The 25713-nt window shown below is 50.0% G+C and overlaps 1 protein-coding gene across 2 annotated transcripts in view; it reads right to left on the reverse strand.

Annotated features, from left to right (window-relative positions):
- Window positions 1-25713, reverse strand: part of USP42 (ubiquitin specific peptidase 42) — a 1198372-nt gene that overhangs the window by 995939 nt on the left and 176720 nt on the right. For both annotated transcript variants that reach the window (XM_069645631.1, XM_069645629.1), the window contains exon 3: window positions 15785-15985. In XM_069645631.1, the coding sequence (XP_069501732.1) occupies window positions 15785-15985 (201 nt within the window). The remainder of the gene's footprint in view (window positions 1-15784; window positions 15986-25713) is intronic.

Below are 25713 nucleotides of genomic sequence, written 5' to 3' on the forward strand. Positions count from 1 at the left end.
GGGATGCTAGAAAACCGGGAGGTGTGTTTAATAAATACGTAACAGAGTTTTGTTTTTAGGACAATCACACCTCGACTAGCCCCATACAGAGAAGCGTCGGTCATCTGGGCAGGTGACTTCAACTGCACATTGAACCCAAGCAAGCCAGCACCACTGGCCAGGGCACTACAGACTGAACCAGCTCGAACTGGAATACGTCTGGAGGAAGGTACATGCAGACACTAGGAGATACACACACTATAGTGCCCCACACAGGATATTCACTCGAATAGATTATTTGTTCATGGGCAAGGAGAGTTTGGGGGAATTCACAGAGATACACATTAATGCACGAATGTTATCTGACCATGTCCCCGTAGTGGCTACATGGGCACATACATACAGGAGAGCCCCAATACCCACATGGAGACTGAGGGCAGAGACATTGACTGACAGCGAATTCCAAGAATATATCCACAATAGATGAGTACTTTGACCACAATGCGGGGAGCGTGGACAGCACAGGAACGGTCTGGGAAGCCTTTAAAGTGGTGGTCAGGGGAGCAGCCATAGGGCGGGCTGGAGGACTCAGGAGGAAGTATTCTGGCGGAACTGGGAGACATAGAAACTGAGACAGCACAGGTAGATGCACGAGCAGGGATGACGGGAGAGGAAGCAGGGGAACTCACCACTCTGAGGCAGCAGTGTGTAGCTATTTGGGAAAGACTGGGGAAACTGGACTATGGGAAGTAATACAAAGGTTACACGCAGAGGGAGATAAGCCAAGCAGACTGCTAGCCTGGCTCACTAGACAGGAGAGCAGGCGGGACCCGAATAACGCAATCAAGGATGAGCAGGGGGTGGAGGTCAGGACCCAGGAAGGCATAAACTAGGTTTTTGCCCGATTCTATTAAAAGCTGTACTCCCGGGTCCAGGAGGCAGAGACGGGGGACGTAGCCGATGCTCTGGCAGAGATCAACCTTCCCAAGCTGCCAGAGGAATAAGCCTGGATGCTAGACGCACCCCTCACAGTGGAGGAACTGTCCGCTGTCATAGCCGATCTCCTGACAGGAAATTCCCTGGGACCCGACAGGTTACCCAGTGAATTCTATAAGAAATACAAGGATACCCTGGCCCCGAGATTGTTGGAGACAGTTGAGGAGGCATATGAGAGGGGACAGCTGCCAAAGAGCATGTCGGAATGTGTAATCATACCTATATTAAAGCCAGGGAAATCACCCCTGGAGTGCGGCTCCTACAGACCAATTTCTTTGATAAACCAAGATTCCAAGATCCTGACAGCGACCCTAGCCACCCGACTCAAACGGGTCATACCCACGTTGGGGCACTCAGATCAAACGGGATACGTACCGGGGAGGAACACAGCGTGGAATCTTCGTAGACTCCACCACATTGTAGATGCCACGAATCAGAGAAAGGGGGACTGTGCAGTGGCATCATTGGATGCTATAAAAGCCTTTGACTCTGAATTGGGATTGGCTCCTGGGTGCGCTCGCCCATTTCGGGATTGGGGAAGGGGCCCTATGCTGGATCAGACTCCCATAGCTCCCATAGAGGGGTGGGACATAGCTCGGGCCACAAAGCAAGGTTGCCCACTATCCCCGATGTTATATATATATATATATATATATATATTGGCCCTGGAACCATTCACAGCCTTCCTCAGGGCTGAGTACAGGGACACAGGAATAGAGATAGATGGGGTGGTGCATCTAATATTGTTATAGGTCGACATACTTCTCTATGTCGAGAACCCACGAGTACACTTGCCGGACCTGCTCGAAGACCTGGGAGCATTTGGCAGACTGTCGGGAATCACTATTAATAAGGAAAAGTCTTCACTGTTTCCTCTGGCAGATCCGAGAGGAACAACCCCAAACCAGCTGCCTAGCCTGGGCCTCACATGGAGGCCACTAACCTTCAGATATCTAGGAGTACATATACACAGCAACACTACAGAGACATATAAAGCTAATACACAGGTAGCCCTACATAAAATAAGGAAGGCAATGCAGTTTTGAAAGACGTTGCCGTTGGGAATGATAGGGAGGGCGGCCCTGTTGAAGAAGACAGTACTACCCCGCCTGCTATACTATTTCACTAACATTCCTTACAACATCCCTGGGTCATTTTTTAAACAACTACACACTATGGCGAGAGAATTTTTGTGGGGGTTGGAGGGGAGGGGGAATAGGATAGCACTGAGCACACTACAAAGAGACTATGAATGGGGGGCATCAAGCTGCCGGACATCAAACGATATTACCTGGCAGGGCAGCTTCAATTTGTGGTACGATGGCTGGGAGAGGACACATCCATAGATTCAATACATTTTCAGCCAGCAATGCAACAATATTACCAAGGGAGATTCTGTGGATAGACGCAGCTTCAACCAAGACACTCCCCAGCATGGTGAAGCTGGGCCTGGCCCTGTGGAAGAGAGCATGGAAAGCCCAAGGAACATGTGACCCTTGTTCCAGGCAAATCCCTCTCGTGGGACTAGCAGACACCTGCGTAGTGACTTTGGCAGCATACCGAACACAGTGGTAAGATAAGGGAATAGTTTCTTACCTGTAACTCCATTTCTCCAGCATTGGTATCTTTCATGGATTCACATGCTTAGAAAATTCCCCGTCGTCAGGCTGGGAATCCCCGGTACATTATATAGACCCTTTCCCGTAGGAAAAACTTTTTCGACGCTTATGCGTCCTATCCACCTCGTTTTGTATCATGCGTGCCCGCACCGTCAGGACGTCATGATATAAATACAGGACCCGCCCCTGCGCTCCCTCAGATTTCGGCCCCCAAAGTAGTGGGGGAACCGGTTTGCATGTTCAGGGGAGGCAGGAGGGCGCATGTGAATCCATGAAAGATACCAATGCTGGAGAAATGGAGTTACAGGTAAGAAACTATTCCCTTCTCCAGCATTGGATCTTTCATGGATTCACATGCTTAGAATAGATTACATAGCAGTACCACCCCCAAAAAGGAGGCGTGCATGCAAACCCATATACTTTCTTCGCAAAAGCCCGTTCCATATGATCATGTATACATCAGTAATCGTTAACATAGGAAAACGAGCCATATACAGTCATAAATTCCACAGGATGCAACCCCTCAGCCGGGGCTTACCTTATTGGAATAGGTGTCGAAGCACCGCCTGTCCCATCCGGGTATCTTCGGCATGTTGCTGCGACAGGCAGTAATGGCGGGTAAAGGTGTGTGTAGCCGCCCAGGTAGCCGCCATGCATATGTCCCCCAGAGGGACTCCGGCCCACAGTGCCGTCGACGATGCCGCTGCTCTAGTTGAATGAGCTCTTGGCCGTCGTAGAAGAGGCTTCCCTGCCCTGGAATGGCAGTACGAAATGGTAGATGACACCCATCTTGACAGTCCCTGCTTTGAAATGGCTTTTCCTCTAGCACCCAAACCATAGGCCACGAACAGCTGTCTCGTTTCTCTGAACGGTTGCGTACGATGAAGATAAAACTTGAGAGCCCTTTTTACATCCAATGTGTGTAACGTGCGCTCCGCTCCCGAGCATGGCTCCGGAAAAAACGTAAGCAACACAATAGAGGAGTGTTTATGGAACACCGAAGAGCTTTCGGTATGAACTGTGGGTTAGTGGCTAGGACTACCTTGTTCTTGAAAAATCGTAAGTATGGTGGGTCTACCATTAGAGCCTGAACTTCTGAAATACGTCGGGCTGAAGTGATGGCCACCAGGAAGGCCAATTTCCACGACAAAAACTTTAGAGACGATGATGACATTGGCTCAAAAGGAGGCTTCATAAGAGACGTTAAGACCAGATTGAGGCTCCACTCCGGAGGAAATTTCTTCTCTGGAGGGAAACTCCGAAAGAGGCCTTTAAGGAAGTGCTTAATCAGGCGGTCGCTGAACAATGGTGCCGAATGCCGTTGACGAGTAAACCTGGAAATGGCGGCCAGGTGTACTTTTATTGACGATACCGATAGGCCCTTTTGAGCTAAGAACAGCAAGTATGGAAGGAGTTGTTCCGGCTTAATCGATTGCAGAGCCAAACCTGGTTGATCCTCACACCACTGACAGAAACTTCTCCATTTGTACGCGTATGAGGCGTTTGTGGAAGGTGCTCTTGCCGCTTGCAGGATACGCCGACAGTCCTCCGGAATCGTTAGCCGACCGAATTCGGCGAAGTCAGGAGCCAGGCCGTCAACTTGAGGCTGTCCGGGTCGTGATGCCAAACGACACCCTCCTGTCGAGACAGAAGGTCGGGGGTCTTCTGGAATCTCATCGGTTCCGCCACCGCTAAGTGTAGCAGGTCTGAAAACCACACCTGTCTGGCCCAGTACGGGTCCACCAGAATTACCCGACATGGGTACCTGAGGATCCATTGCAACGTCCTCCGGACAAGGGGAAATGGAGGGAATGCATACAGGAATTTGTTTGTCCATGGGAAGGAGAACGCATCCCCCAGTGAGTCCTGCTGAGGCCATCTGCTTGCGTACTGATGGCATTTCCTGTTGTTCTTCGTCGCGAACAAATCTATGGAAGGATGTCCCCATTTCTTGAATACTTGTTGTAGTTGTTGGTCGTTCAGCACCCATTCGTGAACTTCGTTCATTTCTCTGCTGAGGGCATCGGCTTCCACATTTCTCACGCCTGGCAGGTGGAACGCCAAGATTTGCATGTTGTGTTGCAGGGCCCAATGCCAGATTTTCTGTGCCTCCGTCGATAGGGACCTGGAACGTGTCCCTCCTTGTTTCCTCAAGTAGAACATCGTAGTGGTGTTGTCCGTCATGACACGCACCACCGAGTCCCTCAGTTGAGGAAGAAAAGATTTTAGAGCCCATCGCACTGCTCTCAGTTCTAGCAGGTTGATATGCAGGGAGGACTCCTGCAACGACCACTGGCCTTGTACCTGTAACGTATCCAGATGAGCTCCCCATCCGCTCAGCGATGCAATCCTCACCACCGTCTTTTGGAACTCCGGTTCCAGTAGAGGCATTCCTTTCGTTAGATGAGCAGACACTCTCCACCAGCAGAGTGCTTGTACTAGTTGTTCGTCGACGACCAGTCTGTCGGACCAGCGACCTTGGCTCTGCGCCCAACGGTCCGCTAGAAATTCCTGGCAAGGCCTCCTAAACAGACGGCAGTTGCTTATCAACGGAATGCAGGACGACATGGTCCCTAGCAGGGACATGTATTTGCGCACCGACACCTTGGTACCGCATTTCCATTCCAACGCCTTGCTTTGAAGTCTCTGAATTCTTTCGCTGGATGGTCTCACCAGGCTTGTGTGTGTATGAAACTCCGCTCCTAGAAAGAACAAGGTCCTCGAAGGCTCTACGGAGGACTTGTTGAAGTTTATTGCGAAGCCCAGTTCCTGTAAGAGGGACATTGTGGCCCTTAGGCTGTTTCGTGTTTGTTCCCTGGACGAACCTCTGACCAGCTAGTCGTCTAGATATGGATAGACATGGTGACCATCCTTCCTTAAATGGGCCGCTATAGGGGCCAAGCACTTGGTGAACGTCCTGGGGGAGGACTTGAGCCCGAACGGGAGGACCTTGAACTGAAAATGCTTTCTCCCGACGACGAACCTTAAATATCTCCTGTGTCGTGGGCGTATTGGGATGTGAAAATAGGCGTCTTGAAAATCTAGTGACGACAGATAATCCATGGGTTGCACCGACCTGATAACCTCCTGGAGCTTTAGCATTTTGAATTTTAAGCTCTTTAGCCATTTGTTGAGGACCCTCAGGTCGAGAATGGGCCTCCATTTTCCATTTGGCTTCTTGACAACGAAGAACCGGGAATAAACTCTGTGTCCTTCCTGTGCCACAGGAACTCTCTCTATCGCTCCTTTTCGCAACATAAGCGCCACCTCTTGTCGTAGGATTCGGAGGTGGGGCTGGGTCGAAAATACAGGCGGAAGACGTGGAGGCTTGTCTTTGAATTGTAGCGCATGACCCATGCGAATCGTGTCCAGAACCCATCGATCTGTGGTGATGCATTTCCATTGTTCGAAGTGATGAGAGACTCGGCCCCCCAGGACGTTCCGAAGGCCGTCATTGGTTGCTGGTTTGCTTGTTCTTCGTCGACGAGGGACCCGAGCCTCGCCGCCTGGAAGCTTGATAGTCTCTGCTTCTACGTGCCGACTGGGACGCTCGTCTGAACCCTTGTGAAGAGTACGAGGGCCTGTTAAATCCACGGTCCCTAGAGGCTCCAAAGCGGGAGTTTCCAGAAGCACCCCTAAAGGGGCGAAAAGAGCGAAAGTTTCTACCCGTTTGGAGGGCGCCGAGGGACCTAGCAGTATCCGTGTCTTCCTTCATCCCCTTCAACGCTTCATCAACCTTTTCTCCAAACAGGTGTTCCCCTTCACATGGCATGTCAAGGACTTTGTACTGGACTTCAGGACGGAAAGTAGTACATTTGAGCCACGCTTGTCGACGAAGTACTACGCCATGGTTGATTTGTTTGAAGCCAGACTCTGCTAGGTCAACTGCAATATTAATTGCGTGGTTCGAAGCCTCTTCGCCATCCCGCACCAGTAACATGGCTGCTTTCCGGTGTTCGTCTGGCAGATGTTCTAGGATACGGGCTAGTTTGTGCCACATTTCTCTATCGTATCGTGACACGATCACTAAGGAATTGGCTGCTCTTACTGTCGTCGCGCCGACCGAGAGCACCTTTTTTCCAAAGGCGTCTTGCCTCCTAGCCTCGCTTTCTGGTGGAGTTGAACATTTTTGCTGTACTCTGGCCTTCCTAGCCGCTGCCGCCGACACCACCGAGTCTGACAGAGGTTGTGATGTTAGACATTTTGGAGTGGACTCCGGAGCTTTAAACTTTTTCTCAATCCGCCCCTTTATAGCCGGCTCCGAGAAAGGATGGCGCATCGTCTTGAGACCTTCTTGCCACACGTGGTCCAGAATTGGGATGGCAAATACCGATTTCCTCCTTTGACCCATATGGTCAAAAAGGAAACAGTCTTTCTTCTGCTCCTCAGGAATCAAGCCGAACTCGGAACACGCTTTTCCCATCATTGCATGGAAGGTTCCCACATCATCCGGAGGAGATGGCTGTGTCTGGCTCCTCGTAGACTCTACCTTTACATCCGAATTCCATGTTGGGTCCCTCGACGGTGACAGGGAAATGTCTGACCCTGAGTCACCCAGTATAGAATCGGACTCCGACAACTCACCCTCCTCCTGCGCTCGAGGACGATCTTTTACCGCCTGGGGAGCCGATGGGTTTTTAGTCGTCGAGCGAGCCGCACAAGTTTGCTCGTCGACGGAAGGTACAGAAAAAAGTGACGATGAAGTCCCAGGTTGAGGGATCTGCGTATCCAGACGCTGCAGGCTTCTGAAGAGTATTAAGCACATCCAGAGACAAAACTGTTTGGGGGGTCAGCAACGTTGATGATATAGGTACCATACCCCCACTCGCACTCGTCGTCGCCGATGTGGAAGGCCGTAAGCCCAAATCCGATGGCTGCAGAACCATGCCACCTTCTCCTTCCGCCGAGCAGGCCGTGTCTGGCTGCAGTAAGACTTCAGGGGGAATCGGGTCATAGACCTCTGGCAGCCAAGCCATAGACTGAGTCTCCGTCGACGAAGGAATCCCAACCGCTGCTGCCTGAACGGTAATAGGCATCGTCAATGACACCGAGGTCGACGAGCAAGTAGTCGTCGTCGAGCCCTTAGACTTCGTCGCCGATTTCGATGCCGACTTCCCGGCTGTAGCGTCTTGGCCGGTCCCCTGAGGAGGATTTTGACAGCGCTTGCCTCTCCGTCTTAGATGATGAGGAGGAGGAGGGCTATTTATGTGATGAGGAAGACCCAGCATGCTTCCCCTTAGGCTTGTCCTCAGCGCGGTTTTCCGCCGGCCGTACCTTTTTCGATGGAGGTTCCGACTTGCTCCTGGAGGCCGTGGAGCCAACTTCCGAAGCCGGGTAGGCACCCGCTCCGTCATTAAGCCAGTCGACCAGCCTTCTTTTACGGTCCTTAAGGGTTTTTTGGGAGAAACCCTGGCATATCTCACATGTATCCGCCGTGTGGTGCGGGTGGAGACAGTAGATACAATCCATGTGGGCATCTCCTTCATAAACGTTTTTGAGGCCACATGTCGCACAAGGGCGAAATAACGCTTTTCCAGACATATCCAGAATTTGAACGTCGCCGAAGCGAAACAGAAAAAACAACCTAGTTTCCACTAGCAGTATCACGAGGATCCCACTACTTTGAAAGACGGTTGAAATCTGAGGGAGCGCGAGGGCGGGTCCTGTATTTATATCATGACGTCCTGACGGTGCGGGCACGCATGATGCAAAACGAGGTGGATAGGACGCATAAGCGTCGAAAAAGTTTTTCCTACGGGAAAGGGTCTATATAATGTACCGGGGATTCCCAGCCTGACGACGGGGAATATTCCAAGCATGTGAATCCATGAAAGATCCAATGCTGGAGAAGGGAGTAGCCCTTACTGGGGACTTGTGGCAAGAAGGACATTGGGTAGACATCCAGACCCTGATGGAAGAGCAGGATATTGCTAACGGCCAATTCATACTGTACAATAATATGGTCCGAACGATTAGGAAGAGATGGGAGACCTTGCCAGAGGGAGATGATACAGGGGGGGCAGGGGGGGGCACTAGATGCATGGTATGATATCTTGGAGGGGGGACACACAGTGTCCAGACTCTATGAACAGCTGCTGGGTGTTAACAATACAAGAGAGCTACAAGCACGTGCCAGATGTGAGGAAGAGCTCCAGGGAACCGTCACGGACGAGGAATGGAGCCGAGCCCTCCGATACACAAAGAAGGTCTCCAGGAAATCAAGATTCAGAAAGATGCAATCTCATAAACAGGGCATACCTCACGCCTAAAAGAATGCTGTAGGAAGCAAGCAGACCCAGAGTTGCCTGCGCTGCGCGGTGGAGTCAGCAGATATGCTGCACATGTTCTGGTCCTAGTTGGTGATAACGAACTTCTGGGACTCTATCAGGAAAAGGGCGACGAGGAGGGGAATTCAAATGCAGGCATGGTTACCAGAGTCTTAATTTGCTGGGCCTGTTCGCGAGAGGAGGTAAACAGAGGACAAACTTGGCGAAAATGAAAGACCTGATGAGCGTACTGGCGAAGCACCGCATAGCAATGGCATGGAACACAAGCACAGGGCCGTCGTGGGCGGACTTGAAGAAATGGATGGTAGCCGAAACATCGGTGTGGACAAGGGCACTGCAGAGGGGAAGAGGGTGAAAGTGTGGCCAAGGTACTAGCATGGAACACCCTTGTGCAAGGCCTGTTTGAAAGGGAAGAAGGAGACGGCACAGATGATAGGGACCCGGAGGAGGGCTAACTAAACGACAGCAGTAGAGCGCTCCTCAGCGAGCAAGGGGAGAAACGAGTTAAGGAGTAGTAACCTTGACAGGGCTGCACCCTGGCGAGACACCCTGGCTAGCGAACAAACATGGTGGACAGTGGAACAAGAGGCCTTGTAGATACATCGAGAAATTAGAAGTAGTGCAGATTCCAGCCTGAACGTGCCAGTAGTTGTGTGATGTTTGTGGTTGTTATATGTTATGTTTGTATTGGAAATAATAAAAAAAAGGTTTAAAAAAAAAAACTAAAAAATAGGAGTACATAAAAGGAAAATTGAAGAAACGGAAGCAAAAGTAAGGTTCACTTTTTGGACTATATATCTTAATTTTGCTAGACATGTCACAATCAAAGCCAAGGCAGAGATCAAAAAGTGCTGTGATTTATGCAAATTATAATACAACCTAGGACATTACTTGTTTTGTGACCAACTGCTTGTTTTCTGAAGAACATAAGCAAAAAAAAACAGCTAATTATCAACACAAGGAGATCATTATTGACCTCCTCTCGGTCAATCAGAATGTTCCGTGTGCAGTCAATAATTGCTGGCAATGACTGCATTCAGAACATTCAGTCTTCAAAAGCAAACAAGGAAACACCAATACACCATTTTTATCCCCTGCAGTATCCATTTTAACACGCCAAGGAGAATGCTAAAACATGGGGAAATGCTTTCATTTTCCAAAAGAAGAACAAGTTACTTCTTACCTGGTAACGTTCTGTAGATGGGATGTTCCTCCAACATATTCCTTATCTTGATAGATCATCTCCAGATAAAGAATAATTCTTCCAAAAAAACATGAGTAATTTGTAATGGTCTTGGAAGATCGACATTGGTTAATCCCGCCAGAAATTGTATTACTAAGGGTAACTTGAAATACAATGGTTCCTCTGCAGTGCGCTTGAAGATCGACAGCGCTGCGAGATAGCCCTTGATAGTGCCAACCTGAAGGCCCGAATTTGCCAAAATAGAGTAGAAAAGATAACACCGTTGGTGTACCACATGAAAAGGGGTCGATATTATTTTCTCTATACCAGCTGCAAAATTTGTTCCAACAGCAGCGGTATAAAGTCTTTGTTGCTGGCCTTCTTGCCGAAAGCAACACCTCCATTACGTCATCTGGGAGGTCCCAATCCTTGTATCTCAACCTTTCAGATACCAAGCGTGAAGGTTGAGGGTTCTGATGTCTGGATAGAGAACCTGACCTCCCTTCTGCGAGAGAAGATTCTCCTTGAGTGGAAGACGAATTGGAGGGCAGATAGACATGTCCAGAAGGTCCAGGTATCACGTTCTCCTGGCCCAGTCCGGGGCAATTAGGATCATGGCTTTCCGGAACCTTCTCAACCTCCTGATCATTTGAGGAATGACAGGGACTGGAGGAAACGCGTACACAAGTGTAAACTCCCAGTCCACTACGAACGCGTCCCCTAGAGCTCCTCTCGGGGGAAATTCCATTGAACAAAACTGATCGCACTTCCTGTTGATGCTGGTTGCGAACAGATCCACTTGAGGGGTTCCCCAAAGGGTGAAGATCTGTTGAAGGACTTCCTGAGCTAGTTCCCACTCGTGGGAGACTGTACTCTGCCTGCTCAAAGCGTCTGCTGTCAAGTTTTTCTCTCCGGCTAAGTGAAATGCCGATACAGAGATTCCTTCTTGGATTGCCCAATACCACAGCTGCATCGCCTCTCTGCACAGAGGCAGTGATCCTAAGCCTCCTCTTTTGTTGAGGTAGTGCATGGCCACGGTGTTGTCCGTCATTATCAGGACATTTTTCCCCTGTACAGCTGGCAGAAAAGCCTTCAGCGCTAGTCTGATTGCTCTCAGCTCTAACAGGTTGATATGTAGTCTGGACTCCGATGGAGACCAACGACCGCTGATGGTCAAGTCGTTGGCATGGGCTCCCCACCCCGTGAGTGAGGCATTTGTGACTACTGTTATCTCCGGCCATGGTTGCCAAAACAGTTCTCCTTTCAAGATGTTCTCCTGGCAGGCCCACCACTGAAGGGCTCGAGCCACCTCGAGGAACCTGAAGGAGATCTGTCATTCTTCCTGAGAATTGCGACCACTGAGTTTTTAGTGCCCACTGGAGAGATCTCATTCTCAGGCGAGTCTCTGGCACAAGGAAGATGCAGGATGCCATGAGGCCTAGCAACCTCAAAAAGACGAAGGCTGGGAGACGTTGGGCATTTTGAAACTTGGTGACCATTTGCAGAATATCTTGAGCCCTCACCTCTGGTGGCAAGGCTTTTCCCAGGGAAGTGTCCAGGACCGCTCCAATGAACTGGAGTCTCTGTGATGGTATCATCTGTGACTTCTTTAAATTGAGGGAGAAGCCCAGTTTGTGAAGGAAGTGGCAGACATAATCTTGCTGGATCTGAGCTTGTTTCGGAGATACAGCTCTGATCAGCCAATCGTCCAGGTAGGGGTAGACGTGAATCCCTTCCCTCCTTAGACTTGCAGCCACTACCGACATTAGCTTGGTGAAAACCCTCAGGGCGAAGGTCAGCCCAAATGGCAGAACTCGAAATTGATAATGAGAGTCGCCAATTGCGAACCTCAGGTATTTCCTGTGTTTGAGATGGATTGGCACATGGAAATAAGCATCCTGAAGGTCCAGAGATACCAGCCAGTCCTGGACCTAGAGGGCCTGAAGGATCTGAGAAAGAGTTACCATCTTGAACTTATCCTTCCTGAGGAACTTGTTCAATTCTCGTAAGTCCAAGATAGGTCTCAGTCCTCCGTCCTTCTTCGGTATTAGGAAGTAGGGGGGGAGTACCAGCCCTTGTTCCTCTCCGCTACAGGTACCGGTTCTATGGCACCTTTCTCTAACAGGTCTACAATTTCCTGCAAGAGGAGCGGATCTGGAACTTTCCGAGAGCTGTTCCCCGGTGGATGACTCTGAGGAATGCGTAGAAAAGGCAGGCAGTAACCTTGGGAAACTGTCTCCAATGCCCAAGCATCTGACGTAATAGCCTGCCATTCCGTCAGATGTTGAGTTCGCCTGCCCCCTACTGGTGTTGTGAGGAGAGTCCTCAGAGTGATTTAGAGGCGGCTGATGCAGGTGCCGAGGGTAAAGAGGCACCTGCTGCTGCGGCTTTTGTATTTTTACCCCGTCCACCTCAGGTGAATCTTTTTTGGCCTCTTTGAACCAACTGTCCTCTGCCTTTTCCGAATGCGGAATAAAAGCGAAAGGACTTAACTCTCCAAGAGTCTGTAACTTTTCTAGGCTGTCATCCGGCTTCTTACCAAACAAAGATGAGCCATCAAAGGGCATATTTAAAAGTCTGGCTTGTACATCTGGAGCAAACCCAGACTTTCGCAACCACGCAAACCTGCGGGTTGTAGTACTTGCCGCCATGGCCCTACTGATGCTGTCAGCAGAATCAATGCCAGTTTGAAGGGTTTCGCACACTGCGTCTTTACCATCCTTAATGATGTTTAGAAACGCTTCCCTTTCTTCTCCCTCTGGGAGGCAGTCATCCGCTAATGAAGCACACTCCCAAAGTGTATGGCTGAACCTTGCGAGCGTACAGGTAGCGTTAATAGATTTCAACGCCATGCTACATGCAGAAAAATCCATAGAGTCGTATCTTTTGTCATCCCTGTCCTGTGCAGTTGCTGCTTGAACAACCAGACTCTCTGGGGTTGGATGTTTAGACAAAAATTCAGGGTCAGTAGTAGGTACCCTATATTTGGCTGATAACTTCTTGTTAACCGCCGGGATAACCTCAGGAGTTTCCCAGTTAGCCAATATTTTTCTTTGTAATGCAGCGTAAAAGGGAACCACAGGATCCTCCTGTGGGCCTTTAACTAAAATGTCTGTAAGGTCATCCTGTTGGAATGCAGGTTAAGGTGTAGACCAACCCATGAATTCTATCATTTTTGCCATTAAAATTCTGTAAGGGGTCTCAGCATGTTCCCCTGGGTCTGGTTTGACAAATTCTATTTCTGGGGAAGTATCTAACCCACTTGCCTCATGTAAGGATTCTCGAAGGTCCTTCAACCTATTTTCCTCAGAGGTAAATTCCTCTGGTTCTGGTGTTGCAGATCTCTGCAACCCAAAGGGTCTTTCTTGATCCGAATCCTCCCCTTCCACATAAATTGAAGACAAAGGTCTGAAATGATCAGACCTTGGAAATGGCTTAAATCCCATTTCCAGAGCAGAAGGGGCTAAATTTGTCATAGTTGGTTGGGAAAACGTCGACGTCGTCGACGTTAAAGGCTTCGAAAACACAGAAAAAGGCGTCGAGAAGATTGGAAGAGGCCTCGAAGAACTCGAGAGGATCGGGATCCTACTCGAGGTTGTCGATGATCTCGAAGTCATGACCGAGGCCCTGGGTATGACCACTGGCTGTGAGGTAGTGACGGCTGTGGGTTTGTTCTTTTTCGGCGTCAGCGTCGAAGACGGCGTCGATTCGATCGACCTATGCGTCGATGAGCTCTTCGATAATGGCGTCGATGATGCAGATTTATGAATCGAAGGGACCTTCGACGATGACGTCAATGGCACAGTGCCTTTGCTCGAGGGTTCGTGGCGCTCTCGAGTAGTTTCTTTTGCCAGGTGCAACGACTCGCAGCGTTTAGATTTTTCGGGTCTTTCACCCAGGGTATCACCCTCAGCTGTCTTCGAGGGGGTCAAGGCCGCTTTCTCGAAGACGCTAAGCATCCTTTTACGGAATTCCTCCCACTCAGCCTGAGAGCTATGTTTTGTGGGGCAGGTGACTCTTTCCAGAGAAACAGAAGAAGAAGAGGAAGGGGATCTTCCACGTCTCTTACTTGAATGCTTGGATCTCGAAGAGTGGTGGGAGCTGCTTCGAGACCTAGAACGAGAATGTTTCCTGTGTCGGCGAGGAGACAAATGTCTCGACTCTGCCGAGGAAACTTTCGAAGTAGTTTTAACTGTCTTACCTCTCTCAAGCTTCCCCTTACGCTCCTTCAAGGTTTTCGCCGTCATGGACATGCAGTCCTCGCACTCCGAACATTGGTGCTCCGATCCCAGGCACCACAAACAGATCCTGTGAGGATCTGTCAACAACATTTCCTTTCCACAGTCTCGACATTTTTTGAAGCCGGACCGTGGGGTCGTCGGTTCGGATGAGGAAGCCATCGAGTAAGAGTTGGTATTCTCGAGGAATAGTGAAGAATATATATTCTCTGACTAACGAACTGAGCAACGCGATTCCGAGGCCCTGAACTGAGTAACGGACGCTGCGCGACTCTATTTATACGCATGATGACGTCGGCGCCGATACGGAGGCCGTCGAGGGACATCGGCTCGAGGGACATCGACGTGCAGCGCCCTCTACTGAAAAAAAAAATCCGAGGCCAGCAAGCTGGAAATGATCCATCAAGATAAGGAATACGTCAGAGGACACAATCCCTTCGAAAAAGAGTTTACTTGGACCCGACACTTAATGTATTTTTTTGTATTTCTTTTAAATCCATTTTCAAATCTCACATACAGCACACAATAACATCCATAGCACATTCCCCACTTGGGGAAAATTAATACAATTTCTTGCAGGATGAAGTGACAACCCCCCCAATCACTCAACCCATTCTATCCCTGCCCTTGCAATATGTTATTAAAACCAGAAAAGAGAAGGTAAACTCCACCCCCTTTAAAGCGCTGTTGTCATTTACCATGTTATATATCAACCTCAACACGCTGGCCACTGTTAAAGTTCATTGTGGTGGACCAGTCCATTATGCCCACAGTGATCCCCCTAATCACACTATTGATCAGTAGTACCCACAACCACAACCACCCCAAACCTGCAGTCCACTTTGCCTCCATGTCTCTGAAGGGTATCCGCAGTATTAAAGTACGACCGGAATGACCCCCAGTAATCCTTAGGGCGGGAGGTTGGTATCACTTGCTATCTGTCTGTCTGTCTGTGTCCTCTTGTGTATTACACCAAGCGTGGTCCCGCATCCAATCATGCGGCCCAGGGACTTGCTGCGAACACCAGTGCATTGCTACATACCTTTTGGCTACAAGAAGAGAAACACGCTCCAATGTATGCGCATGTTAATCCTGCTCCAATTTAAGTTTGCAGTTCAAATGCTTAACGTGATTAGAATACTATAAAATAAAGACATTTATTAACTCCATTTGTCAATTTACTTTACTCAATTAACGTAACATTTTTACTTCACCACCAAAACTTTAAAATATGTATTGCTATTAACACTATATGCTAATAGCCTTATGGATCTCAGAAGGGGTCATTATTACCTCACCCCGGGCCATAACTTGGTGGCGGGTCATTATCTCACAATAATAACCCCCCCCTCCCTTCAGTCCATGAGGCTATAGTATAGGGATGCCTCAAAACCATATAATATACTCTATATCTACTATGTTACTGAGATAACAATTGTCTTAAATACACTATTTAGATAAATTAAAGATTACTGTACTTACACATTTTGGAGTGTTCTTGTGAGAGCATATAGTTTGCAAGAGGTGGTGTATAAGTCAAGCATTGTAAAGCAGAGTTGACAAAACAAGTATTGCCAAGATTTTGAAGTCCTGCTCCGACACGATTTATTTGTTGCCACTTCAAAAATATCTTCTCTGATGGAAAAAGAATCTTCTGCGGTGATGCAATTCCATCACCAGTAGCTAAGGGAAAGAAAGAAAATATAATAGTATAATTTCATATGAATGGTCAATATGCCCGACAACTAATCATATTTAGATTTTTCATAATGCACAAGCACACTTATTAAAATCCAAGGATCTATGACGCTTTATTTTGTTTTTAGTATTTATATACCATGGATCTGGCCCAAAATGGACAGAGGAGCGCATTACATAGCACAATGAAAGTTAGTTAGATATAGGGAAAAAAAAGGCTTGAATGGATGGGAAGCAGACTCAAACATTCAATAGGGTGAAAATGTACACAGATAAGTTGAAGCAGTAACCCAGGTTGATGATTAGGCGAGTGGGGGAAAATGGAGCGTGAACAAAAAAGGTTTTGGAGTTTGTTAGTAATCGGCTCCGTGATACCCTTGGCATCACGGAGCTGGCTCTGGACTGGCTGACCTCCTTCCTCTGAACGACCTTCCCAGGTTCAACTGGGCCCTTTCCTCTCTTCCATCTCACTCTCCACCTGCGGTGTCCCTCAGAGAACTATTCTCTCGCCTTGGCGTTTCAACAACTACTTTGCCCCGCTAGCCCATTTGATTGCTCCTAGCTTCCAGTGTTATGCGAATGACACGCAACTCTCCAAGTTTCCCCTCCTCTGCCGCCTCCTCCTCTTCCTCTCTGATTCCTGGCTGTCCATCTGCTATTCAAGCATGGTGCACCGCTAACAATCCGTGCATTAATGCCAGTAAGACGGAGATCCTTCTCATTTGGACTCCTGCTGCCTCCTTTCCCCCTACACTCTGGCCACCCTTGATGGGGCCCCTCCCCTCACCCTCTTGTGAGGCAAAAAACCTAGGAGTCATACGACACTTCTCTCTCCTTCTCTCCTCACATATCAGACCTTGCAAAGAAGGCTCACTTTCAGCTAGACCTCCTCAGAGGGATTCTTCCTTTCCTTTCCTTTCCTTACCTTCCCGCAGAAACTCAATGTCTCCAGGGCTCTGGTCCTCTCCAGGCTGGACTACTGCAATAGCCTCTTCCCCAACTAGCAAACTCTTCCCTTCGCCCCCTACAACTAATCCAGAATAGGACTGTAAGACTTATCCTTGGCCTTAAGCCCAGGGACCGTATCTCTCCAGCCCTAAAATATCTCCACTGGCTCCTGGTTGCTGTGAGGATCAAGTTCAAAACCCTCTTCATCATCCACAAGGCTTTCTGGTGCCTGGGAACCGGCTACATCCAACTTTCTCTCCCTAAATACCTCCTGCTAGGGCCCTTCGGTTTTCTAACTCTCTGCAGATGAGTCGCTTCTCTAAGCAGAGAGTGGGGGGGGGGGGAGATCTGTCTCCTCCACAGGTGCATCCCTTTGGAATGGCCTCCCTGTCCCTCTCAGACTTGAGCCTGATCTCCTTGTTTCGGAAGCTTCTCAAGACCCTCCTTTTCTCTTGCTCCTTCCCCCTCCCCCTCCCCTGTTAATTCTCCCCCCCCATGCCTCTCGACTGGCTGCCCTGCCTGGTTGATTCAGGGCAACAAGCGCTACCCTACCAGTCTACCCCTGCACTTGGGCTCCTCCGACCCGCCCTCCCCCATCCTGCACCTGCCCTTCTGGGCTCCCTTCCCCCCTGCACTAGGCTGGCTGGCCTGAACCCCTCTAGCCCTTCCAGTCCGTTCCACACACTCAGCACATGGATCTTTCTGCCCTTGCACTCTCCTTCCTGGGCTCTGTCCATCTGGCCTCCCTGGGCACTCGCCTAACCCTCCGGCACTCAACCTCCCCAAATCCCTCCCTCCCCTGCACTTCAATTACTGCACTTGCATAATCCGAATGTCACAAGGCCTTGTAGGACCATTTCTGTTTTGTCATCCCTGCCCCCACCCCCCTTATCTTGTTGCGTCTTGAAACACATTGTGTATAGGTGCATTATAAAATCCAAATAAATAAATGAAAAATGAGGGAGGTCGTCCCAATTATGATGGCAGAGTTTCATAGTGCATTAGCTGAGGTCAGTTTCTTTGTATGCAGGTCTTTCGGGAATCTAATTTTGCTAGTTTATCAAGCATGTTCCAGTCTCTCCCGTAGATACTCCTATTTTCAAGAATGCAGGGCATTGAAAATAAATGAAGCACAGAGACTTCAATTGCATCACAGCCTGAAGGGGGGAGTAGTTTGGCGGTCCATAAGCATGATGATTATCGAATTTACACTGTACATAGATTAGCTGTGCTAAGGCATGAACAACTGCCTGAACAGGACATGGGTTGAAGTAGGGAGGTCAATAGAAGAACAAGTTACTTACCAACAGTAACGTTCTTTCGATTGGATGTTCCTCCCACGTATTCCTCATCTTAGATATTCATATCGTCAGCTTTGCTGCTTCGGAAAAAAACATTTCCAGACCAGAGGGTGCTGTGCTCGATGTCGTGGCGTTGATGTCCCTCAAGTTCTGCCATAGAACGTCAAAGTCATCCGTACTATAAATAGCTTGAGTCGCGCCCGTGGGCTTCACTTCTGTTTTTTCAATATCCTCAACTGAGGAGGAGATAAGGCGTACCCTTAGACTGTAAGCTTTCAAGGAATATAGAGTGTAAACTGTACGGCGGGGTAGGTTGGGGTGGTCGATGAGGACATTGTGGGAGGAACATCCAGTCGAAAAAACGTTACAGTTGTCAAGTAATTTGTTCTCCGAATGGATTGTGTCCTCCCACGTATTCCTCATCTTAGATAAGACTCCCAAAGCAGTGAAAATTTGGAGGAGCCACCCCTCTGCAGAGCAGTCGAAGTCACCATGGCCCTAGTAGAATGAGCCCTTAGCCCATCTGGAGGTTCTTTACCTGCCAGCCTGCAGCATTCTCCAATTGCTAAAATTATCCATCTGGATAAGATTTGTTTTGTTACTGCTAGGCCCAATTTGTGGCTGGCATATCCAATGAAAAGTTGTGCAATTTGCCGAAATTTTGCCAGTCTAGAAATATAAAAGCTAAGAGCCTTTTTTGGGTACAGACTGTGGAGCCTTTCTTCCTCATTACTTGCATGAGGGGAGGATAGAAAGTTGGCAATGTGATCTTTTGAGACAAGTGAAAGTCGGAGACTATTTTTGGTAGAAATGAAGGTTTGACTCCAAGTAGAACTTTGTGTTTATGGAAGATGGTGTGAGGAGGCTTACAAGAGAGCCTGTAACTCACTCACCCTGTGGCCCGATGTAATAGCCAATAGTAGGATTGTCTTCAAAGTGAGACGCCTTAGCGGACAAGAATGCAAATGCTCGAAAGGAATGCATGTAATGAATTTGAATACTAAATTTAGATCCCAAACGGGGACTTGAAATGGGACTGGAGGGTACACGTAAGTGAGACCCTTTAAAAACTGCACAATCAATGGAATTTTGAAGTAGACACCTCTTCCGAGGAGTGCAGGATTCCAAGATGGCCGCCGGAGTGTAAGCGCACGTCCCCCAAGCTCCTGCACCAAAAGACTGGCAATTGGCGAAAACCCTAGCGGATAAGCCCTCACCAGGTACCGCAGCACAAACCAACCATCACAAGGTGTAGGCAGAGGCAAGCGAAGCAGCTCCAGAACCCGGGACCCGCTAACTCCGCAGAAGACCGACGCTGCGGGGCACTGCGGCATCCATGCCCGCCGAGGACCGACTCTCAGGAGGAACACTGGCAAGCCTCTCAGACCTAAGCGAGCCCTCAGTGCCCCCCAGAAACCCACACACTGCTGCCGACATCAGCCCAACAGCCCTCGCCGGCGACCAGTGGCGTTTGGCGGGAAGATGCAGCTGACGCCTGGAAGCTGGCACCCAGAGCCGATCCACCTGGGGAGAGGGTGCAATCAACTAAGCCCGGACTGACATCGAGGGCACGGCCCCGGGGCGGCCGAGGCTCCCCCGACCCACCACTGCTGATTGGTGCCGCCCCAGACTTAGCCAAATCGGAGTAACACCTAGCGTACGACACCCGTACCTCCCAGCCATTCTCCAGCAAGCCGACTCCCCGCTCGTCAGAGACACGCGGAGACCAGCAGCACACATCCCGGACACCTGCCCTTGTCCAGCAGGGCCCCCCATGGCAAAAAACCACTGCAGCTCCTCAGCAAAGCCGTCGCAAGGCTGGGACGCTGTGACGCAACAGGAGACTCGGCAGTGGAAAACAGCAGTGACGAGACCACAGGAACCCGACAGGCCCTCCGGCCCCCGACACCCAGGAGACACCGGAACCTAGCGGCCCTCTCCAACTTTAAACTGCGCCTGGCAATAACAAAGGGGTGAGGTCCTGCAGCCATGTACGCCCACAGGAGCGGAACAGCAAAGCAACGGCAGGGAGCAGTATCCCAAACATACGAAACTAGCAGACTAGCAGGCCACAAGTAAGTGGGGTGAAGGGGAGCAGCTGCAGGTGGGGAGGGGGCAGGCACCACACAGCGGGGGAAAGACTGCAGAGGCCCCCAAACTGCACCGCCGGCCAGCTCCACCTCCCGAGCTCCACACTCGGAACCAGGGCCGAAGGCCCCACCCCTGGGCCCAACCTAGACCTCACCAGCACCCGCCAGGCCCATATAGCAGAGACCTCTTTGCTACCCCAGTAGAGGTGGGACAACCCCCAACCAAGAGGGGCCTACCACACAATCCAAGACCCGGCCACGGATCCAGGCATTACGGAACGCACCATAGGGGGAGAACCGGTCTGGCCCACAAATAGAAAGGGCACAAAGAAGTAATCCCTAATCACATGCCCACATATTGGACAACTTAGTAACGGAGGCAAACGACAACCTTCCCACGCCGGACATCGAGGGAGCCCGTCTGCTGGACACCCCCGTCACCTCCCGCAGGCCTTAGGCTTGTCAACGCACAGTGGGGGGGGGGGGGGCCAACAGCCTTACGGCCAGCCAAGAAGCCCCGCTCCGAAGGTCAAAGGGAGAAGGGGGTTTCCTCCAGGGCACCCGCCAGGCAGGGGCCAACTACCCAGTCCTCGAGATGTCAAGAAACAGAAATAGGGACACCCCCCAGCCCTATCCAAAACAACAAAGGAGGCCCAGGAGGGCAACCTGGCACAGATATGGGCCAGAGACACAGACATTGGGCGCCCAATCTAGCACCGCTTGGGGAAAAAAACCCACCACAGACAACACAGAGGACCACCAAGACAGACCGGTAACTTACTCCGCCCTCAAAGATCTGCTGTGGGAGCTAGTTGAGAAAATCACCAGTGCGGGACAGAAACAAATGGAAGCCCTGAGAGAGGACTTGGCCGAGGGGATCCAAGAAATAAAAAAGGACATTAATAAAAGAGTGGACATTAACGAGAGGGCCATCCAGAAGATAACCGAAGAAGCACGTAAGGCAGGTTCCTTGCTGGAAAACCTGGCCGTGGCCACCCACAACTTGGAGCTTCGAGCCGAAGATCTAGAAAACCGCTCCAGGTGCTCCAATATACGAGTGAAATCTCTACCAGAAACCGTCCAGACCAAGAGCTGCCCCAGGCCATGAACTCCATCTTCAGCGACCTCCTAGACTAAGACCAAAGCACAGAAATCCGCTTTGACAGGATCCACAGAGTGGGCTGGAAACGTCAAGAACCGGGGTCAAGACCTTAGGACGTTCTAATCGCCTTTCACAGCTACAATCTAAAAGAGCAAATCTTGGCAAAGGCAAGGTCCACCAACCAAATCACATAACGGAATGGAGATACAGCTCTACCAGGACCTATCGCAAAGCACATTAAACAGAAGACGGCGCATGGCACCGGTCCTGACCCACCCGAGAGGCCATCACGTGCGGTATAGATGGCAACACCCATTTGCACTGAGCTTCACATGGCAAGGGAAATCGCATAGATTAACAACGTCCGACGAAGGCGCAGCCATCCTTGGAAATGAGAACCATTTGCCGCTGTCATGATGCCTACACTCGGGCATCCGGATCGAGTCCATCAGCCCCGGGAGCAGGCATCCAGATACTCATTAAAACCCCAACAGCCCCGGCTGTGGGCTGTTTGGATTCAGTCCTGGCGCCTTAGGCGCCAGGCTCATCATAGAAATCAGTCCTGGCGCCATAGGCACCAGGCTCATAGACTTTACTTACCTTATGCAGACCATGCTGCAAATGAGTCCAAGCCAACGTGAGGCCTGGATGGGACTATTTTATTACAGGGACTATTTTTCACTCGGGTGTGGTTCTTTGGGTGTTCTTCTTACCTGGGACTACTTTGCAGGCTATTTAAACCACGCCCGAACAGCAGCCCATGCTTTGCGTTATTCTGCATCCAGCAACGTAACGCTCACCGTGTCTGCAAGTCAGCATCCAGTCTTCTGCCATGCCCGCCTCAAATCCGGAGCTCCTAGACAAAAGGCAAAGAAAGGAGAAGAGGTTAGATCACAGACATTATTTGATTCCTTACCTGATTCCAGACCCAGCACATCTCAGAGACTGGAAAGCACATTATTTCAGCACGCGTCGCTTTGCCAGCAGTGCCGCGTTATACTCACCAGTCCACCGCATCTTTCGACTCGGTGCTGCCTCCATCATTTTGTTCGTCGAAATCCAGCACCTGGGGGGAAAACAAAAGGAATAACAAGGTGAGCCGAGAAAACCAACAAGGACAATCTCTTTGCCACCATAGGCTTACCTGCTTTACCACCGGAGCTATTATTCTTAATTTTGCTGCATCTTCCTATGCCGCACCTATAAAGGAAGAGAAAACAGCAAGTTAAACTCATGCAACTTTTACCGGACAGTGTTTGGTAATACAGACTCTTACCTGAACGCCATCAGCTGCCTCCAGACAAAATTCTTTTGGACCCAGCTGCAACCTAACGAGGGAATGGAACAAGAGTGAACATCGGACATATTGAACTCTTTGAACTTTACAGACACTGGAGTCAATATTCCTCCGGAACTCCTCCAGTACCTTCAACCCAGTGAAGTAACTGGTATCTACGCGCCCCCTGCAAGCCATGCCGGATGGAGAGCTCATCATTTAAAAACATAAGGTGAGGTTACAAAAAGGGAATATCGGAGGTGATTAGTGGGGAGAACGAGAACTGTTGGGGGGGCCATCACTAAAGTCCACGGGTGGCTAAATCCCTTTCTCCACTTGCAGGAGAATACTTCTACGAGTCCAGCAGACAAGATTAGGCGGGCCAGTCCCGACTGTCATCTCTTCACTACGCATCACGTTGGTGGAGACCGCAGCTGTCCGGGTCCGATCGACGCCCCTGTGGGAACCAGGTGAGCGTAACAGCCGCACCCCTCACAGCCTAGCCAAAAAGCTACACGGAAAACCTGGGAATGAACAGTGATAGAGCCCAAGAAAAACAAGAAAGGGGGGCGACCACCCCGCCATGGCAGCCCATCCCCCCATGCAAACCACGTTAAACCAGGACAACCAGGAACACAAGACTATTGAGATACCACAGATGGCCCAGATTCTAACAACCACGTAAACCCTGGGGAGGGCACACAACAAAGCACCTCACAATCGAGCGCCACAAAGAACCATAGGAATGCAAGGGGCGGGAGGGAAAGGCGGTTGGAATGGGAATTCCTGCGTGGGGACACGCTGGGCAGAAATCAGGGTCCAGCTCTCATGGCCATACAAGGGGGGCTAAGTGCCAGTTGGATTCAACCGGGGAGGGGGAAGGGAGAACAGGGGGGTGGGAGGGAGCAGTACTTCCTACACAAGGGAGACAAAACAATAGAGAGACCACCTAGAGGAGGAGCGAAGGTAGGACAGCGCACACCAAAGAGGCACTGGTCCTCCTATATAGACTACTGGGACTCGAGGCACCACACATGGCCCTAGCTAGTCAATTAAAGATTGTATTGCTCAATCCCAATGGCCTCAACTCTCCTCCCAAGAGAAAAGAAGTGGAGAGATACCTTACAAGAGAAGACCCCCACATTGTCGCCCTCCAAGAAACACACATACAAACACGGTATACCCACAGAGTCAGATTCTGGGGCTACAGGGTAATCTTCCAGGCTACACAACCTAGCAAAAAAGGGGGGTTCTCATAGCTCTCAGAGACGGGCTGGACCTAACTGTAACAAACTCAGATAAAGATAACCAGGGCAGGTACCTTGTAATAACAGTGGAAGGAAGGAGGGAGGCTTACACGATTGCAACAGTATATGCCCCCCAACACGGGCCACAACCAATATTTACAACACGCACTCAAACGCTTAGAGAGTTTCACAAAATTCCCCATCATCCTTACAGGGGATTTCAACATGGCCTGGAACCCCACCAGAGACAGGAGCATCCAAACCCAAGGCCCATCGGCGCTGCCCTCCAGGGACCTCAAGCGGAAACTACACCAATTGGGTCTAGTAGACGCATGGAGAACTAAACAGGGGGAGAGGGAGGGGTATACCTTTTACTCACACAGATCACACTCCAGGATAGATTACATCTGGGTGTCTAACCCCCTGATGGGCAAAGTAGCGGATATAAAGCTGGGGGCTATCTCCCTCTCGGACCACGCGCCCATGACCCTAGAGATAGCCAGGAACAGGGGCCCTCTAGGGCTCTGGAAGTGGAGATACCCGGGGCACCTCTTCAAAGACATTACCTTAGCAAGGGAGGTCTCAGAAGAAATAGATACGTAGATGCCAACAAAGGGGGGCGGGGGGGAAACCAGCTGGCAAAACTGGTGGGATGCGCTCAAAGAGACTCTCATTGGCAAGATTATAGCGATCAAAGCTAGGCGCACGCGTGAGCTGAGACTCGAAGAAGCTAATCTAGAGGCCAAACTAAAAGAGGTGATGCCCAAAATGGGCCAGAAACAGACCCCCGCCATCAAAAGGCTGTATGTCAAAGCCAACAAATCAGACCGGCTACTGGCTAGAATGCTTAGGAAGGAAGAGAGGGGCAGAACTACATTGAAAATAAAGCAGCATGTGGGCCAGATAAGCACCAAAACGGAGGACATACAACAGGAATTTGTTAAATTCTACACTAATTTATACAGCACTGATTAACCGACCCTAGAAAAACAGGAAGAATATCTGGCAGAATCTCAGTTAAACCCACTAACCAGGGAAGAGATAGATATGCTAGAAGGGGAAATTACAAGGGATGAAGTAAGAGCAGCCATTAACTCACTCCCACTCAACAAATCCCCGGGCCCAGACGGTTATGGTTCAGAGTTTTACAAACTCCACAAAGAAGACCTAATCCCCCTACTCTATACAACCACATAGAGGCCTCCAAAACTCTACCGAAGACTATGGAAGAGGCAAAAGTGATATTCATTCATAAAAAGGGAAAAGATCTGATAGAGTGCGGATTATATCGCCCCATCGCATCAATAAATGTAGATGCCAAAATCCACACTAAAATACTGCTTAACCGGCTGGAATTAATCCTCTCAAAATGAGTCTAGGCAGACCAGTCAGGCTTCGTGAGGGGCAGGCAAACGAGCGACAATATTAGACGAATAGCCCACCTAAACGAAAAAGCCCAGAAGAGGGCCATCCCTGCTCTCCTAGATGCTGAAAAAGCCTTCGACAGTGTAGAGTGGGGATTCCTCTTCGCAACCATGAGAAAGATGGGATTCAGGCCGAGCTTCCTACGCAGGGTTGGGACCAACTATCAGTGCCCACTCCTGTGACTGGCAATAAAGGGCCACATCTCGGAACCAATCCAGGTGGAGAGTGCGTGACGCAGCAAGGAAGCCCTTGTCGCCCATCCTCTACGCCCTACACCTAGACCCCTTCTTGGCAGCAATCAGGGCAAACAACGAGATAGCTGGG

This window comes from Ambystoma mexicanum, chromosome 2p, assembly GCF_040938575.1.
Source record: "Ambystoma mexicanum isolate Mex_15411 chromosome 2p, UKY_AmexF1_1, whole genome shotgun sequence".
Taxonomy (NCBI): Eukaryota; Metazoa; Chordata; class Amphibia; order Caudata; family Ambystomatidae; genus Ambystoma; species Ambystoma mexicanum.